Below are 19,480 nucleotides of genomic sequence, written 5' to 3'. Positions count from 1 at the left end.
AGTCAAGTATTGTAGAATCTGAGGTAAATTGGGCACTGCTGCGTTCATTCCTTGAGACTGGGTCCAAGCAAATAATCTTTTCCATTTTGCAGCATAAGATTTTCTAGTGCTAGGCCTCCTTGCCTCTAAAATGATACCCATCACTGATTTACTGAGGGATGGTAAAGGAGAGATTAGGCAATTAGCCAGGCTGCTAGGTTCAGGTTTGCAGCTGAGGGTGCAGAATCTGGTTATCTTGCTGAGACAACAGGGAAGGAGTCTGAGGCAGGTGCCATGGAGCCAAGCGTGACACACTGCACAAGAGTGGGTACCAGTGTTGGCGAGGCCAGTCTGCTGCAATTAAAATCGTCCTTGGCTTGTCCTGTTTGATCCTTAGTAGTACCTTGGAGAGCAGAGACAGAGGAGGAAAGGCATACACTGATAGGTATTTCCAGCTGAAGGATAGAGCATCCACTTTCCAAGCTTGCTTGTGGGGAATCCTTGTGAAAATTTTGTCCAGTTGATGGTTCTGGGGGGAGGCAAACGGGTCTATATCTAGGCTCCCCCATTTGCTTGTCAACATGTTGAAAATCCTTGGTTCCAGTTTCCACTTATGTGGGTCCGTGAGGTTTCTGCTTAGTCCGTCTGCCAGTGTATTTAGTTTTCCTGGCAGGAATTGAACTTGTAGATTCACTTGATAGCTCAAGGCTGTGTTCCACAATGCCATGGCTAGTCTGCAGTGGGGATAAGAATGTGTACCCCCCTGCTTGTTTATGTACCACATGACAGTGGTGTTGTCCGTCTTTACCATTAGTTGTCCTGGAAGAATGTGGTCCTTGAAGGCTGTCAGAGCTTTCTGCACAGCTAACATTTCCTTTTGATTTATGTGCAGGTGCATTTGACTTGGGTTCCATTTGCCCTGAATGCACTTCCCTGCCAGATGATTTGCCCTGAATGCACTTCCCTGCCAGGTGAGCCCCCCATGCATAGTCTGATGAGTCTGTTGTTAAGATTTGTTTGGCAGGGGGTAATGTGAATGGTAGTCCCCTGTTTTGGTGGCATGCCTCTGCCCACCAAAGGAACTCTAGGCGTAGGTGAATGTTGACACTATAGGCTTTTGAGATACCATTGTAGTTTCCTCATATGCAGCCTTGCATATGGAATTAGAAGAATGCAGGAGGCCATGAACCCCAAGGCTTGCAGTATTTGCCTTGCAGATAGCTGGGTTTTTGTGGCCACTTGTTTGAAGTAAGTTGTCAAATGTATCTGTTTCTCAGGCATGAGGAAAGCCATCTGGGAAGTTGTACTCAAGCTTGCTCCCAGGAATATAATTTGTTGACAGGGTACCAGGTGGGATTTCTTTTTGCTTATGGTGAACCCCAGACAAGTCAGTACCCTTTGAACAAAGCCCAGATAATTGAAAAGAATGTCCTTGCTTTCTGCCTGAATTAGACAATCGTCCAGGTATGGGTATATTTGAATATTTCTTTGCCTGCAAAATGCAATGACTGGAGCTAGGCACTTTGTGAATACCTTGAGTGCAGTAGATAAGCCAAAGAGCAGTGCAGAGAATTGATAGTGCATGTAGCCTGCTTTGAAATGTAGGTATCTTCTGCAAGACTCCCTGATAGGAGTGTGCAGGTATGCTTCTTTTAAGTCTAGTGTTGCCAACCATGCATCTTTGCCTAGCATAGGAAGCAGCTGGTGAAGAGTCAGCATTTTGAATTTTGGAATCACCAGAAAGGTGTCTAGAATAGAAAGGTCCAGGATAGGATGCTATGTATTGCCTTTTCTAGGTACCAGGAAAAGTTTTGAATAGAAACATTGTCCCTTTTCCTCTTCTGGTACCAACTGAATAGTCCCCATGTTTAAGTGAGAACGTACCTGATTTTGGGCCTCTACCCACTGATTTGTGGGTAGATCTGGCCACCCGCTTGGTGTTGGTAACGTGTGGAAATCAAATCTGCATCCTTGGGACACTACATTTAAAACCCATTTGTCCTGGGTAATGAGTTCCCAGTTTTTGGCCTGCAGACCAATCCTTCTGCCTAAAGCAGCATTCAGTTGGGAAGTGCTTGAAAGTTTTAAAAGCAAGTCATTGAGACGATTTTCCATAGGGGGGGAGTCTTACTGCTCCCAGGTTTGGGTGCGGAAACCCCCCATTGCGTAGTCTTGTGTGTCCCTTGGGACTGAAACCTGGGGTTTCTGCTGTGTCTGGGTTTGGCTTGAGAAGTCCTGGAGGGTGCTGGAAAGGACAAATTTTTAGAGGGCCAGTGCCTACTAAATCTAGGAGGCTGAACTTGTAAGAAATATTTCACAGTCTGCATAGATTTTGCTTTATCTTCCATCATTTTAAGAACTTCCTCAGCCTTGTTGCCAAACAGGCGGTCCTGATTTAAGGGAGCATCCAACAATTTTGCTTTAACATAATCACGCAAAGATTGCTCCTTAAGCCAAGCATGCCTTCTGAGCACAGACCCAGTAACAGTAGCCCTGCAAGAGGCCTCTAATGAATCAAATCCACATTGCAAAGTATGTTTTCCAACCTGTTCAGCAGAATGCATTAAATCCTGTAATTCTTTATTTTCAGTGCAGTCAGGAATTAACATCATTTTCTGTTTAAGCAATCCAATAACATGTTGTTGATACTTTAACATGAAACTGGCAGTTTAAAGCCCTAATGGCCAAGGTTGCAGAAGTGTAAACTTTCTTACCCCATCTATCCAGCGCCCTGGAGTCTCTATCAGAGGGGGGTGGATTTTTAGCAGTAGAAGCCTTAATGCCTTTGGGTTCCTGTGAAATAGTCTCTGGATCCGCAATAGGATTTTTAAAAAAGGAACTTGTGAGAATCAGGAACCCTGTAATATCCGTCAGGTTTTTCTGGTTGAAAGCATCATCAACAACGTCTACTACAGGAGGCAGAGCTAAAGGCCTATGCTGAGGCAGGAGTAAGAAATCCCTAAGCCTCCTTTTTGAATCAGAAAAATCTTGGCTTTCCCAATGGAAATGCTCCCTTAGAGTATGTAAGGTTTCACCAAAAGAAAAATCCTCTGGAGGGGAAGCAGAGGGAATAGAGTCCCATGCATCAGAATCCTCATAAGTAGATAAGGGCAAATTGAGATCATCAGAAAAATCTGAATCCTGTTCAAAAGATTCACAAACAACTTCAGTTCTAGGTCTCTTAGAAGGGGGAGGGGGGGGTGGCTTCCTCTGATTAGAGTTATAAGATCTTCAGCCATTCTTATCACTGTTTTTTTTTAGGCATAGAGGCCTGAGCATGCGGCCTGGGCGTCGGTTTCTTAGGCATGGTTCGAGAGTTTGGCCTAAATGAAGAAGGAGGCATTGGTTTAATATGCAATTCCGTAGGCCTGAATATACCCTCAGAAGCCGGTGCCTGCACAGCGGCTCTGGACCCATCCAAGGTAGAAACATCAGCAGGTTCCACAGTTGAAGCATCTCGTGGCATACCGGACTCCAAATGGGTCTGATTACAGGACTGCGAGTCAGAAGTAGCGGGTATCAGGGGCTGCGAAAGCGCCTCACTGAGTACCGGTGAACTGGCGACTGGCTTAGAAGAAGCGTCATCAGCAGTTTTGGACCTCGGCGGCCTGTCTCTGTCTTTATCTTTGCATTTTTTTTCGGAATCCCGGTAGTTGGAAGGCTAAAGTACAGTTGTGTACCTACCATAAATGTAGATGTTCGAGTGCATTCACTGTTGCAGTCATTACTCTTGGGTTATCCTGCTGGCAGGCTACCCGCAGTCGGCCAGAGTTCCAAAGTCTAGGTCCGGCGTCGGTTGCTGTCGCCTCTTCCCTGACGTCAGTGTGCCAGGGGTATAAAAGATGCAGCCGACACCATTTTCTTCAGTTTTGCTTGCCCCAGATGTCAGGTGCCCCCAAAAAGGTAGGCTAAAAAATTATGCCAATAATTATGCATGCAGTAAAATAAACATTTCCTTCATCTATAAGCAAATACACCACATAGGTTGTATAAGATAGAGAAGTATAGGTAAGTCCCAGCAAAGTAAAGGGGGATGGTGGGTGGGTAACCTGGACTGTAACAGTGAATACACTCGAACATCTACATTTATGGTAGGTACACAACTGTACTATGTTCATCATGTTTCACTGTTGCAGTCATTACTCTTGGGTTGAATCCCAAAGCTGAGGTTGGGTGGCTGGGCCTAAATAGGATTAGGAGAGGCTATAAGGCCTTGCAGAACTGCAGTGGCGAAGCCTGCTCTGGATTTAGAGTAGAGAGGAAAATGGTAGTGCTTTGTAAGTGTGCAATGAACTCCAAGTTGCAGCCTCTAAAATGTCTTTGGTTGGTACTCCTCTGAGAAAGGCTGCTAAAGTGGCTGCTGCCCTGGTAGAATGAGGCCTAATGCCCTTAGGCACTGATTTGCCATGTTGTAAGTAGCAGAAACGAATGTAGTGGCCTATCCATTTTGAAATAATCTGTTTTGAGATAGGTTTTCCTTGAGATCCTGCAGCATATGCCACTAAAAGTTGCTCAGTGTTTCTGAAAGCTTTAGTTCTGTCCAAGTAGAAGCCTAGTTGTCTGTGCACGTCCAAGGAATGCAGAAGTCTCTCACCCTTATTCTGTGAGTTTGGATAAAAGGTAGGCAAATGAATGGTTTGGTTAAGGGCCACACTAGACACTACTTTAGGCATAAATGTTGGGTTTGTCCTTGGAGAAACCCGGCCTGGATGGAAAATGATGAAAGGTTCCACAGCCATGAGTGCCTGTAACTCTGAAACTCGTCTTGCAGAGGTTATTGTTAGGAGCAGAGCTGTTTTCCAAGATAAAAACTTTATATCAGCTGTATTGGCTGGCTCAAAAGGCAGCAGTGTGAGTTTTTCCAAGGCATAACTGAGGTCCCATGCAGGTATTGGGGCTCTCCTTGGAGGTCTTATGTTTTTGGCCCCTCTGAGGTACTGCCTTAGCAATGGATGGGAAAAAACAAGAGGTTCCGTATTGTAATGAGCTGAAATGGCAGAGGCATGAATTTTAATTGATGAAAAGGATAGGCCTTTGTCCAGCATCTCAGTTAGGTATTGTAAAATCTGAGGAATATTTGGTACAGATGTGTCAATTCCTTGTGCCTGGTTCCAAGCACAGAATCTTTTCCATTTTTCTGCATAAAATTTTCTGGTACTGGGCCTCCTGGCCTCCAAAACAACATCCATCCATCACTGCTTTAGAGAGAGGAGTGTTCTGAATGGTTACATTACCCGCCATGTTGCCAGACTTAGGGTCCTGAGTTGGCTGTGCAGAATCTGATTGTTTCGCTGGGTCAGTAAGTGAGGAATTAGAGGCAATGTCCAGGCTGGGCCTTGAGACAAGCTTTTTAGGATTGAGTACCAGTGCTGGCGTGGCCAGTCTGGGGCAATCAGAATCATTCTTGGCTTCTCTTGTGTGACCTTTAGGAGTACCTTGGGGAGGAGAGGCAGAGGAGGAAAGGCATATACTGTTAAGAGTTTTCCAGCTGAATGACTGAGCATCCACTTTCCATACTTGCTTGTGATAAGTCCGTGTGCAGAATTTCTGTAGTTGGCAGTTGTGAGGGGAGGCAAATAGATCTATGTCTGGGCATCCCCATTCCTTTATTATCATGCTGAAGACTTGTGGATCCAGTTTCCACTCATGGGGATCCGTGAGGTTTCTGTTTAGTTCGTCTGCCAGAGTATTGTTCTTTCCTGGCAGGAATTGTGCTTGCAGGTGTACTTGATAAGTCAATGCTGTGTCCCACAAAGTCATGGCTAGTCTGCATAGGGGTAGGAATGTGTGCCTCCCTGCTTGTTTATGTACCAAATGACTGTAGTATTGTCCATCCTTATGAGTAGTTGTCCTGGATGAAGTAGATCCTTGAAAGTTGTCAGGAAATTCTGAACAGCTAGCATCTCTTTTTGACGGATATGTAGATGCACTTGGCTTGTGGACCATGTGCCCTGAATACATTTTCCTGCCATGTGTGCTCCCCAGGCATAATCTGATGCATCTGTTGTTATTGACTGCCTAGCTGAGGGTAGAGTGAATGGCTGTCCCTTGTTGAGGTGACAGGCATGTGCCCACCATCGAAACTCCTGTTGCAGGCAAGGAATGAGGGTAATTAATGCTTCCAGGCTTTGACAATGTTGAGTCCAGACACTTTTTAGGTACCATTGAAGTTTCCTCATATGTAGTCTGGCATATGGAATTAGCAGAAAGCAGGATGTCATGAAGCCCAAAGCCTGCAGAATTTTTCTTGCAGGTAACTGGGTCTTTGTTGCCAACATTTTGAAGTAAGAAGTTAGTTGCCTTTGTTTATCTGGCATGAGATAAGCCATCTGGGCAACTGTATTTAGGCTTGCACCCAGGAATATTATCTCTTGAGAGGGTACTAGTTTTGATTCATTTTCATTTACTGTGTACCCTAGGCAAATTAATAATCTTTTTACGAAAGCCAGATGCTTTAGTAGTGTGCCCTTGTTCTCTGCTTGTATAAGGCAGTCGTCCAAGTAAGGATATATTTGAATTCCTCTTTGTCTGCAAAATGCAATTACTGGTGCCAGGAATTTTGTGAAGACCCTGGGCGCAGTAGATAAGCCAAAGGGCAGTGCAGAGAATTGGTAGTGCATTGAGCCAGCTATGAATCTGAGGTATCTTCTGCAAGATTGTCTGATTGGGATATGCAGGTATCCAAAGTTACAAGCCAAGCCTTCTTGCCCAGCATGGGCAGAAGCTGCTGCAGAGTTAACATTTTGAATTTTGGAACATCCAGAAATGTGTTTAGAAAAGACAGGTCCAGTATTGGTCTCCAGGCTTTGTCCTTTCTGGGTACCAAGAAAAGTCTTGAGTAAAATCCTTGTCCCTGCTCTTGCTGTGGTACTTGCTGAATGGCCCTCTTGTTCATAAGGGACAAAACTTGTTTTTGTGCCTCTGCCCATTGATTGTGTAGCAGGTTTGGTATACCTCTTGCCTTTGGCAGGGTGTGAAAGTGGAACCTGTAGCCCTGGAACACTATATTCAATACCCATTTGTCCTGGGTGATCATTTGTCAATTTTGAAAGAAAAGTGCTAGTTTTCCCCATAAGGGGGCTGCAAGATGATAAGTGCTTGGTACTGGCAGAGGCAAGTCATTGGGACTGTTTCCTGTATGGCTGTGCTTTGTCTTCTCCACTTTTGGAGGTAGAAGAGCCCCACTGTTTAGGCCTGCATGAGCCCTGGGGCAGGGATCTGCCTCTGGGACGTCTGTATCTGCCTCTTTGTGGCCTATCCGACACTGGAAAGGACCAATTCTTTGTAGGCCAGTTTCTGCTAAATCTTGGTGGCTGAACCTGTAAACAAAATCCTTTAGTGTTTGCATAGATTTCGCTTTGTCCTCCATTTTCTTCAAAACCTCCTCTGCTTTAACACCAAATAAAGTATTCATGCTGTAATGGAGCCTCTAATAATTTTGCTTTAACATGATCAGGCAGATTTTGTTCCTTTAACCAAGCATGCCTCCTAATGACAGAACCCGTAACTGCGGCCCTGCAGGAGGCCTCCAGAGAATCAAAAGCATACTGCAAAGTATGCTTTCCCACTTGTCCAGTTGCATGCAATAAATCCTGCATTTCCTTATTTTCTGCACAATCAGAATTGGCCAGCATTTTCTGTTTTAACAGTGACATTAAGTATCGCTGATATTTAATCACATGAAATTGACAATTTAGAGTCCTCACAGCCAAAGTAGCAGAAGTGTAAACCTTTTTCCCCATCTGTCTAGTGCCCTTGAATCCCTGTCAGAAGGGATAGGGTTGTTTGCAGTAGCGGCCTTAACCCCTTTGGGACCCTGAGAAATAGTTTCTGGGTTAGCAGCAGGGTTTTTATAAAGAAATTTATGTGAATCTGGAACCCTGTAGTATCTGTCTGGTTTAACAGGAGCTGGAGTTAAGAAGTCTGGAGATAGGCTGGACTCTGAAAATACATCTTCTACAATGTCTAGCACAGGGGGGAATAGCAAGAGGCCTGTGCTGAGGAAGTAAAAGAAAATCTCTAAGCCTTTTCTTTGATTCTAAGTAATCTTGGCTCTCCCAGTGGAAGTGCTCCCTCATGGTATGCAGGGTTTCCCCAAAAGAATAATCCTCAGGAGGAGAGGCTGAAGGAATGGATTCTTCAGCATCAGAATCCTCATAGGGAGGAAGAGAGTATTCCTGTACAGAAGATGAGTCAGAGGAAATGGAAACCTGATCTGAAGAGTCATAGTCTGTCTCTTGCCTAGGCCTCTTATCAGGAGGGGGATGGGAACCCCTGATCAAGGTAATAAGGTCTTCAGCCATTTTGAGCATCTGTTTCTTAGGCATGAAAGTTTGTCCTGGAGAATGCTGTACTTGTTTGTCTTTAAAGCTGCTTTAGTCTTTGCTTTAGAAGCTGAAGTAGGCTTTACATATAGCTGTGTAGGTCTGAAAACACCCTCAGAAGCCGATGCCTGCTCAGCGGCTCCGGACCCATCTGAGGGAATGATTTCAGAGTGTCCAATACCTTGAGTATCCAGAGGCCTAGCTGGCTCCACGTGGGAGTTGTCAGCGGCCTGTGGCTCTGAGGTAGCGGGTGTCAGGGGCTGCAAAAGCACCTCACTGAGAACCGGTGAACTGGCGACTGGCTTAGCGGAAGCCTCGTCATCAGTTTTGGATTTCGGATGCCTGTCCTTCTCTTTTTCCTTGCGTTTTTTAGAAACTCCGGCCATTGGCTGTTCCAACGGCATTATATAATTGAATTTTCGGCCAAAGTAATGAAAAGCAAAATCAAACCAACGCTTAATAGTGCGTTGGTTGAATCTAGCACAAAACCGACAGCTAGCAACATTATGATCAGGGCCTAGGCAAGGAATACAGTAAGAATGAAAATCCTTATGAGGTATTTGCTTCCCACAAGAAATACAATTGTTAACTTTTTCTGACATCGGTCTGGAGCAAGAAAAAAGTTTCCCCAACGGGGTACTTAGCTTTAATAAAGACTTTGGATCTGAAATTCATCTGTGAAAATCTCAGGAGTCGGCCAACCGACACTTGCGAACTGCTTTTACTTCGGGCACCGCGTGGCTAGAAAGACTGAAGAAAATGGTGTCGGCTGCATCTTTTATACCGCTGGCACACTGACGTCAGGGAAGAGGCGACAGCAACCGACGCCAGACCTAGACTTTGGAATTCTGGCCGACTGCTGGTAGCCTGCCAGCAGGATAACCCAAGAGTAATGACTGCAACAGTGAAACACGATGAACATCCGACAACATTTCTGGATAATTAAACCGAGAACCGACATATTTAGAAGCGAAAACATACCGACGACGGATAGTGCGCTGTTTAAATAAAGCACAAAACCGACAGCAAGGTACGTCATGGTCAGGACCTAGGCAAGGAATGCAGTACGAATGAAAATCTTTGTGAGGTATTTGCTTTCCACAAGTAATGCAATTATTAACTTTTACTGACATCGGTAAGGAGCAAGAAAAAGTTTTTCCAATGGGGTACTTAGCTTTAGTTGAAGACTTCAGTTTTGAAACTCGAAAACGAAAATTTCAGGAGTCGGACGACCAGCACTTACGAAATGCTTCTGCTTTGGGCACCGCACGGCAAGAAAGACTGATGTAATGGCATCGGCTGCATGTTTTATACCCCTGACGACCTGACATCATGGAAAAAGGGACAGCAACCGACACAGCCAAGACTTTGTTAATCAGGCTGACTGAGGGCTACTAGAAGCAGATAACCCAAATGTAATGACTGCAACAGTGAAACACAAAGAACATCATGACACACATGAAAAGACTGAAAGCCCTGTCACTGTACTCTGTATCGTACAGGTTGCTGAGAGGCGACCTGTACCTGATCTACAGAGCATTCCCAGACCCTAACCAGCTCTAATGGAAATGCTGCACATCCAGAAATCAAATGGGACAAGAATAACTTGCTCCAGGGATCTCAATCTTGCCTGTGACAAACAGAATATGTTGGAAAGAGAGATATATCTCCCACCGATTGCTGCCCCTCTGGAATAAGCTCCCAATCCATGTGAAGCAGAGCTCTTCAATGACCCTATTCAAGTGTAACCTTGACAACTAGATGTGTGACCATAAATTCACCCTGGGGGTGGCACACATGTCCCTCATGGAAGGGGGCAGTCGGTACTGATCACAAAATCGATCTGCTAACAATGACCATCTAACTATGGTCAATAAGGGTACCAGGGTTTTTCTACAGCTAGGCTTGTAAAGGCCCTTGGGCCATTAGCCTAAAAACCTCCTATGAACATACAAACCTATATACACCTTTGTTAGTGTAACAAAACTGCATCTTAAAGTGACACGTGCTATCTTAACAGAGTGTAATAACACATTTGTTAATGAGGCTATCAGCAGTCATACTTCACACATTACTATCAGTGAGGTTCATTAATCTCATAATAATGGAAATATGAAGTTTTCCAAAACTAGTATGGCGCAGACAGACATAACTGAATTAGGAACCATAATGTGTTGATTTCTGTCAGAAAAGGATATTACCAATCTAGCTTTGACATGCAGTTAATTCTAAGTAACTGTTCGCACTCCATAATTAATGCAATAAACTTTTTTCTTTTTTTTTTTTTTTGCCTAAAAGCTTCCATGCAACCTGTCTTTTTTTACTGGCTGGGGAGGCTAATATATCAGCACCAGATTAACCTCTATCCCTGCTCATTTCATTCAGGGTATGACTTCACAAAGTCTGAAAAAAAAAGGTTACATAAGCAGTACCATACTAAGATGTAAATATTTAAATATGCAGACTACACAAAAAGGTGTACTAGTGAAACCATTTTTATAGGGGGGAAATCAATCTAATGATGTTATGGAATAATTAACTCTTTGTTCTGTACTAGCGGTATTCAAAATAAGGTATTTGTCCAGTGAAATTCCAATAAAAACTATGTAGAGCACTTGGCTCCATGCTACAAAGTGATAAAGGTCTGTCTATGACAGAAGGTCTTTGGCTAACAAAGTTCATAGATGACTGCAAACTGGGAGCTATAATAGAATCACCTAATGATGTAGACATTCTACAAAAGGGCCTCACAGAGACAGATGCTTGATGTCAAAGTCATGGTCTCAAGCTCAATGCCAAGAAGTGCATTGTCATCCCCTTTGGGAAAAACTAGGTACCCATGAACTACCACATAGGTGGTAGTTTACTAAATACTGAAAGTGTGATAAGAGACCTCAGGACACAGGTGGACAGTAGTTCCTCCTTTGATTAACACATTGCCACAGTAGTCAGGAAATCTTTCTACGTGCCACACCTCATCAAAAAAGGGTTCTCTTATAGAAAAAAGGAGGTCATTGCTCCTCTCTACTCATCCCTCATCAGACCCATTATAGAGTACAATGCCCCGTTTGGCATGCATCTCACAAGACACCTTGGAAAGACCACAGAAATACCTCACTCAGAGGATTACCGTCCTCAAACAGATGCCATATGCAAACTCTCTCAAATAACTCCAGCTCTACTCCGTTGCATATCGCCTACTCAGAGGCGATGTCTGCCTAACATGCAAAGCTATGTCAAAGCCAGAGCTGTTGGACATGCTACACTTAAATAAATTCCAATCTCTCCAAACTTCACGTTCCAGGGACCTAAACCTTGTCACCACAATAAACAGAAAATGCTGGAGGGATAGATTCCTGTCTCAGAGACTTTTCATACCCTGGAACAAACTACCCATTCATGTCAAGCAAAGCTCCTCATTGGCCCTCTTCAAGAAGAATCTTGACGACTGGATGGGGAATAGAACATTCACCCCGGGGATCACTTCTGCGGCACTGCTTGACAGGGACACAGGAAAATAATTTTCTTGGGTGGCGAAAGCCAGGGGAACCTTTTTGGCTAGGCTTATATAGGCCCCAGGGCCGATAGCCTAGTACCTACCTATGAACCTATGAGATGGTCTGAGTTTGAATAGCAACTAGGGTGGTTGAGGATCCCGAGGGGTGCTAGAAGAAATGAACTGCAGACAGTGGCAATGGGAGCACTCTAATAACTGCATTACCAGTGCTTGGCACAGACAGGCACTTTGTACGCAGTACAAAATTACGGACATACACTTGCCACTGCCAAGCCAGTGACAGCAGCCTCCAATTCAAATGTGCAGAGGCATGTGCAAACAGACAGGAGGCACTGGATCCCTTGCAGTGATGCAAGTGTGCATCTCGGCCATCAAGGGATGAAGTTAGGATATACAGAAATGCCTCTAAGCCCCACCTTGGAGGAAAAACATGCTATGGGGGGGAAGGGATTTTAATTAGTTCAACATCTAGAGGATAACTAAGGTCTGTCCTAAAACATGTCAGACCCCTGTCTGGAGGTGCAGGGTTGCTGAAGCCAGATCATCAGGCCATTAGGACAAGACCATTCAGAGTTCCCTGAAGTCAGACTGAAGCAGGACACAGACAATCTCTAACACTGTCGAGACAATTTTTATTTCTAGCTGGCTCTCAGCCAGGGAAGTACTGGGACTTCCCTCTCACCAAGAAACAAATGTGTTCAAGAACTATTGGGCAGTTCATGCCTGACAGACAGGAAGGGGAAAAGAAATTAAGAAAAGTAAGTGGGAAATAATAACCAAAATCACATTCAGCATCTCAGAAGGAGAAAAAGCTCTCCACAATCTCTTTAGGAAGTAGAAATATATTTGATGGGGGGCATCCTGATTGCTGTATCAACAGAATATATTTACATTGTTTACATTTTAAATCAATTTACATATCATTACATACACATATAACACCACCCCATAATCTTGACTATAACAACATTTTTTCCACATAGTGCTGAAAGTATCTTTCACGGCATGCTTCTGTCATCATTATTATGATTTTCACACAGAAAAAGCCAACATTATTTTTTGCTTCTCTTTCCAGTTCCTTTCTAAATTTTGAGTGAATGCTGGATGTACCTTTGTAGTACAAATAAATCTTACCAACTACTCCATCCTTTAAATTATTTAACTTACATAACCTCTCCTAAATTAATTTATAGCATTACTCTTTTCCCAATTTATAAAAATCTCTTATTACGTTACTGTTATCTTTTATATGTATTTATAACATAGTGTTCACAAAATACCATTAACCACAAATCAGACATCACATTGTCACATAACAGTGTTATGCAGAAACTTGATCAACACCTCCCTGAGCTGCTCCTTCCCTTCTAGTCTAATTCTGTCTGCTTATCTACCTTTTTCATTTCTTTACTACACCATATTGTCTGTCATCAAGCTGTTTATTCCTTTCCTTCCAATCAGTTTTTAAAGCTCTTCCCATAGAACAGTACCTTTGACATATCACAGGTTCTTCACACAAGCCATCACTTCACACTCTTTACTGAAGTCAGTTTACATTCGTACCTATCATTATAACATCCTTACTTTGATTGAAAAATTATCTCAACTTTCTATCAAAATATGTGGCCAACAAGTGCAAGTAACATGACTAGTACTTTTCATTCTTCATGACTAGTTGACTAGTACGTTTCATTCTTATACTTAATTTCATTGCAACGTCCACCTTCTCTCAATATTACCCACATTACCTAGGTATAGCCTTTGCTGCAGTGGTGGTGGTGGTGCTGCGGTAGCATTGTCGCCTCACAGTTAGACGTTGCCCGTTCGATTCTCAGTTAGAGCGTCTGCTGTGTGGCGACATAAGTGAATGGGCGTTCCTTCGTTGCAGGTTGTGCGTTAGGCCCAGCAAGCCAGCATGTCAAAATCTACTGCCAATCATTAGCGGACCGGAGTTCCGCTGTGGCGACCCCTAACCGGGAAAAGCCAAAGAAAGAAAGAAAGAAACAAACCTATGTATAGCCTTTACCATTCCATTTCCAATGAGAAAAAAAAAGGACGAGGGCATCCAGTATTCTTAGTTCTTTCTCCCATTCTGTCACAGTGGAGTTGGCATACTCATTTCACCTTGCACATCCACTACGATAACCAGGTTTTCACATACACCAAGTATTTCTCTTCCCCACCTTCTGTGACTATACAGTATTACATTTCACTGCCTTGTCCTGTTCTCCACTCAAATCAGATAATGCTCAGTTTTGTTCAATTTGATTTAATGCCTCAACAGCTTTCTCTCAAATTTCATAAATGAGATTTTTTACAGGCTCCAAAAACTACACATCAGTCTACCAAGAATTTTAGTTCACCCAATGTAAACACAGACTTTCTTTTCATATTCACTTTAAAAAGTAAAAGCCAGGTTCCAAAGCTCTGTTCAGACAGTTCCAGACCATTTCTGACCTCAACCACATTGAGTCTCAACTTGTTTCATTTGCTATAGGTTTTATCACAACCACATCTCTTCTTTGCAGTGCTCCTTTTCTACCACACATTGCATTACTAACCTGGAACAACACATTCATACTATTACAGACTGAAAACCACAATGAATAAAACTCTTTTCTTACAATATTTAGCTGTATTAACTTTTGATGAAACAGATGACTCTAGAAGACAACTTCAACTTGTACCACATGTGCAGTGAAGCAGCCACACTTCAAGCAATGATGTCCATCTCTAGTTCTAACTGCAACACTACAAAAGTCCAGAGGCACTTATACAACTCAGATGAAGGTTTTGCATGCTGTCTGTAGGCATGTGTGAGCTTCACTACAATTCAAAGTGGTCCTAACAGTCTTCTAACTTCTGCAAATGTTATAATATAGAAACAAGTACAACTTCATTTGTGCCAGCAAAAAAAATGCTAAAAAGTACTCAGGTACACAAAGAAAAAAATAGCATCACTCTGAACCTGCACAACAATATGTCCTACTGAAGTTACTGGGACAGTTCCAGGAAAAATATCTCCTCTGCTCTTCACCTGCAAGCTGCAAAGGCTCAGTTGAGAAGTCTGACAAAAATGGCTGAGGGGAAATGAAAGGCCTCTACACAGACAGTCAAAAAACAACTGCAAACAGTAAAATGAATGCCCAAACATCAAGTGCTACTTCTGAAATTCTGAGGAATGGTAATGCAATCCTTACGAAGAGGACAGTAAATGACAAGGGTCTCAAACTCAAATGATTATGTAGTCCTTATGAGGAATAGCTCACTCAATTGAGGGCCATAATCTCTAAAAGTAATGTACTGTACCTAACTTCACTCACCCAGCACTATGCTGGTTTGTGGACATCCTGGGCCTGAGGGGCCATGAGTTTGAGATCCTGGTGTATGTGAACAGGAAAACACAGAACAAGTTTAAGCTTACAGCATACTGAAGTGTTCTCTTTACTTCAAGGTACAAGGATCTCAGAGTTAGCATATGTTAAGAGCCAGAGATGGGAAAGTTTAGGTCGATTTATGACAACTCACCTAAGGTAATTTCGGTTACTGCCATATTTGTGAAGTAAAATAACCAAAAATAACTTACAGTGAATCTAAAAAAATATTTGTGCAGGGTAAAATCCCTGCTCCTATCATCCCTCAAAGTTGTAGCTACCAACTTCATGGTCAAAACACTGTGGAGAAAAGTTCAGTCTGTTGTTTCTGGAAGTTGTTTCAGTGATTTTACTTTGCCCAAATGGCACTTGTTGAAAGAACATTTATAGAGCTTAGGCTCCCAGTGAGCGAAGTCTTCCCTATAAAAACTGTTTAATAGATGGTACAGTGTGTTTTGACATTTGCTGTCATTTGTATCCAGTCCCAATTTATTTCTCCAAACTTTATGGCACAACTATAGGCCTCAGGCTTCAGACAGGAATTCTAACATCACAAGCACAAAAAAATATTAACTTGCTGTTTATATATCCTAAACTTGTTAAAGCATAAAGAAGAAATGAGATATGCAAGAATGTGATATAAACAGCATTTCTTAAGGAGCTTTGAGGGAACACACAAGGGAATTTATAACCTACAGATGAGAACACTCACTTGTTCACATTCCGCCTGAGGTCTTCCAACTGCTGCCGTTCGGGTGCTGTGATCATTTCTTCAATCTCCTGAAGCTGCTGCTCTTCTGCTCCTGTTGCTTGCATGGATGCTATTATTGCTTCAATGCGCTGTGACTTTTCCAGCAGGCGCCTAAAAGGAAAAAGTAGTCATGACAATGATGCTGGACAATTTTTAACTGTTTACATGTTGGTAACTATCATCCTAATTTTTTAGTTTGGTAGTTAACACAGAGGATTAAGGCTATGAGCTATTAGCGAGCTGCTAACTGTAGAGTGCTCCATTCCCTCAGCCTTCATTTGCCTGCTGTTTGACTCTGAGCAAGTCACTTAACTAGAACATACTCTAGCATGACTGGGAAACTTGACTAGGCTCCTCAGTGGTCTCCCTGACTGCAGGCCTAGTATCTATCTATGAACCTACGGTTCTTCTAATATTTCATCCTCATTAGAGCCATGGACTAAAACAGCAAGCGGTTTTCTGCAATTTTGTACCAAGACTTATACAAGGTAAAGCACAGCTGTGTGAATAACTCATTGTAGCAGTAGACACTCAAGTAGTAGGATAACTACTGCAGTATAACTCCTTATCAAAGGAAAACAGCCAAAGGCCAGTGTACAACCTTCCTGTCTGGCTTGAAGAGCTTCTGCGGATGCCCCCTATAAACTGATCTCCTCCTCCAAGATAAAACTGCTCAAGCCATTTAACAGTTTTACTGGATAAGTGACTACACCATGCATCTTGGCTAAGGGAACTCAGTGCTCCTGATATACAAGTTGGAAAGTCTAAATATATATCTAATACTAACCATAACACCCTATGCTAGACATAAGATGATTCTTTTCCCAGGTTGGAAAATCAGAGGGTTACATAGATATTCCTAAAAACTACAATATAGCTAAAGCTTTCACGCCTTAGGATCTTTTTTGGGGAATGCACTAGGTCTCGTACAGATGCAGGGTGGGAACATGTACTGCAGGAGTGATCTCTCAACTCAAATGTTACATGGCATTATATACACACAACTGTACTATAGTCATTGCATGGATCATTAGTACAGTATAATTTGTTATCAGAGTAAATAGTACCAAAGCAGTCCAGCAGTTCTTTCATGCAGAAGGTGTATTCACATGCCCTGCAAATAAAAGTAGGAAATCCTGGTAAACTTTAGACTGGATATTTATCCTGAAGCGTACAGAATAGGTATGGACAGATGTCCAAGTAGCTGTCTTAGAACAGCCATATGTGGACAGAATTCCTCAAAAGAATGCTGTGATCACAGCTACTCTAGTATTGTGTGTTCTGACTACAGATCTAAGGGGCCACTTATAGCTGTCATACTGGATGTCAACACAATTAGCCAGCCATTTGGAAAGAGACTGAAGAGTAGCTTATCTGCCTTATAAGGCACATACAAAAGAAAAAGTTAATTTGTTTCCCTGATATTCTTTGTCCTAGAAATTTAATGCCTGAGATGTCTATGGACATTAATAACATTTCCCTTTATTGTGGGCATTTGGGTAAAACATTGTTCCAGAGGCTGAACTACTTGGCTGAATGCAAGCTCAGGCATCACTTTGGCTATGAAAGAAGGATTATTTCAAAATTTACCCAGCCCCTGTGGAAGGGTATGCAAGGCTCCTTCCAAATTAGGGTTTGCAAATCTGATATCCTTCCAAGGAAAGTAACATCTACAAGGAATAACACTTTCCAATACAGAAATTTCAGTTCCAAAGGAGTCAGGATTAGCACTTCAGTGACAAAGCTCAGATCCAAAGGGCAAAGCAATCATCTCCTGTGAAGTCTGGGCTGCAAAATCCCCTTCAAGAACAACTTAACTAAGGACTGGGAACTTAATGGAGGGTCCATGGTTAAACATGTAGCAATGGCTGAGAGGTAAACCTTAACAGGCATGTAAGAAAGACTACTTGCTAAACCACCTGCAAATACTGTATGATTTGAGATCCCTTGCACTCTGTGAAAACAACCTGTTTAGAAAGCAACACAGTGAGAAGTTCTTCCATTTAGCTAGGTAAGACTTTCTAGTGGTGGTTTTCTGCCCTCTTGCAAAATTCTAATCAACTCCTCTGAAAGCTGTTTTTCTAAAGGTGAAAGGATCCATACTACTACTTTCAGGGTATTTAGGTTTTGAGGGTAACAGTTGCTTTGCCATGAGTGGGTGAATGCTATGCTGTGGAAGCAGAAGACGACCCTCCATTGCCATTTGCACAATCTGAAAGAGCCACAATTGCCTGTATCAGAGAATGGGAAAGGATGGAAAGCATAACGTAGGCTTCAGTGTCATAAGATATCAAAGACATTCCCTGTCCACACTTTTCTGCTAAGAACAACAATCTTTGTAACTAGAAGTTTCTGTTTGAAGCAGAGAGGTCCATTACTAGAAGACCAACCCTCTGCATAAGGGAAATAAAAACCCTTAGGGTCCAGCTTCTGCTCATGGTTGTTGACAATGGTCCTGGTCAATTTATCTGCCACTATGTTCTGGCCAGAAAGTATGTAAAACATCTGAAGATGCAAGCCCCTTTGAACAGTTAGCTCCTACTCCAGCACAGCTAGCAAGAATGAATGGGCATCCCTACTTATGTATCATGTCATCTTTGTGTTGTCTGTGACAATTTTAAGGATGTCGGGCATGGTTGGCATGAGTGTCTGTATTGTCAGAATGGAAGCAATCATGTCTGCTGTTGACATTCTTGTACAGAACAGTCTTGGTTCAGGTTCCCTGAAGTTTCAAATGTATTCCCCAAGTTAGACCCAAGGGATCTGTAGTGTTTTTGTCATTAGTAGGATCTCCTGATTAAGATTCACTTGCTGGGCTGACCATGTGAGCTCTTTCCTGATGGATGGAATAAAAGGAATCATATGATGCAAGAGTGAGTGAGCTGCTACCAGAGATTCCCGATGTGCCACTAGATTTTCCTCATATGGTGTCTTGACTACAGAAACCATTAAAATGACTGAGGACCTATGCACCAGGGTTTTTTGACAACTGCTCTGCCAAACATGTGAGATTACCATACCAAATCTTGAAAACAGAGTTTCAACTGGAGAACCCTAACCTTGGGGAAGTAAAGATGACCCTCACATGTGTTCAAATGAGACCCTGGGAAAACCTGCAACTTTTCTGGGACCATGTTCAACTTCAGTACATTTTTAGAAGTCCGGGTAAGTCAGGCAATGATCAGTAAGCAGATTTCTTTACCCCCTCCACTGATAAGGATTGGATTTAGCAGTGATCATAGTATAGAATAAAGAACACCACTGGTATCTTTCAAAAATGCAAAAGTATATGGTGAACACCTAGTCCAATCCTTCCTACCTTGAATCCTACATACTCCCTATGACTTTTTTGGATGGGTATATGCAGATAAGCATCTCTCAATTCCAGACAGACCAAAAAGATGCCTAGAATTAAGAAAAGTAGTACACATTAGATGACGTAAATCGAAATCTTGTCCTTGGGGAAGTAAAGATGACCCTCACCTGTGTTCAAATGAGACCCTGGGAAAACCTGCAACTTTTCTGGGACCATGTT

The 19,480-nt window shown here is 42.7% G+C and overlaps 1 protein-coding gene across 7 annotated transcripts in view; it reads right to left on the bottom strand.

Moving 5' to 3' along the window:
• Window positions 1–19,480, bottom strand: part of POLR3C (RNA polymerase III subunit C) — an 866,317-nt gene that overhangs the window by 48,062 nt on the left and 798,775 nt on the right. For 6 of the 7 annotated variants that reach the window (XM_044079982.1, XM_044079981.1, XM_044079983.1 and 3 more), the window contains one exon: window positions 15,907–16,056. In XM_044079982.1, the coding sequence (XP_043935917.1) occupies window positions 15,907–16,056 (150 nt within the window). Of the gene's footprint in view, window positions 1–15,902; window positions 16,057–19,480 lie in introns of those variants that run through there. The other variant, XM_044079980.1, reaches the window with a different exon arrangement.

Source organism: Protopterus annectens, chromosome 8.part0 (genome assembly GCF_019279795.1).
Source record: "Protopterus annectens isolate FY-2018-M chromosome 8.part0, PAN1.0, whole genome shotgun sequence".
Lineage (NCBI taxonomy): Eukaryota > Metazoa > Chordata > Ceratodontiformes > Protopteridae > Protopterus > Protopterus annectens.
This window is presented reverse-complemented; position numbering and strand designations above follow the sequence as displayed.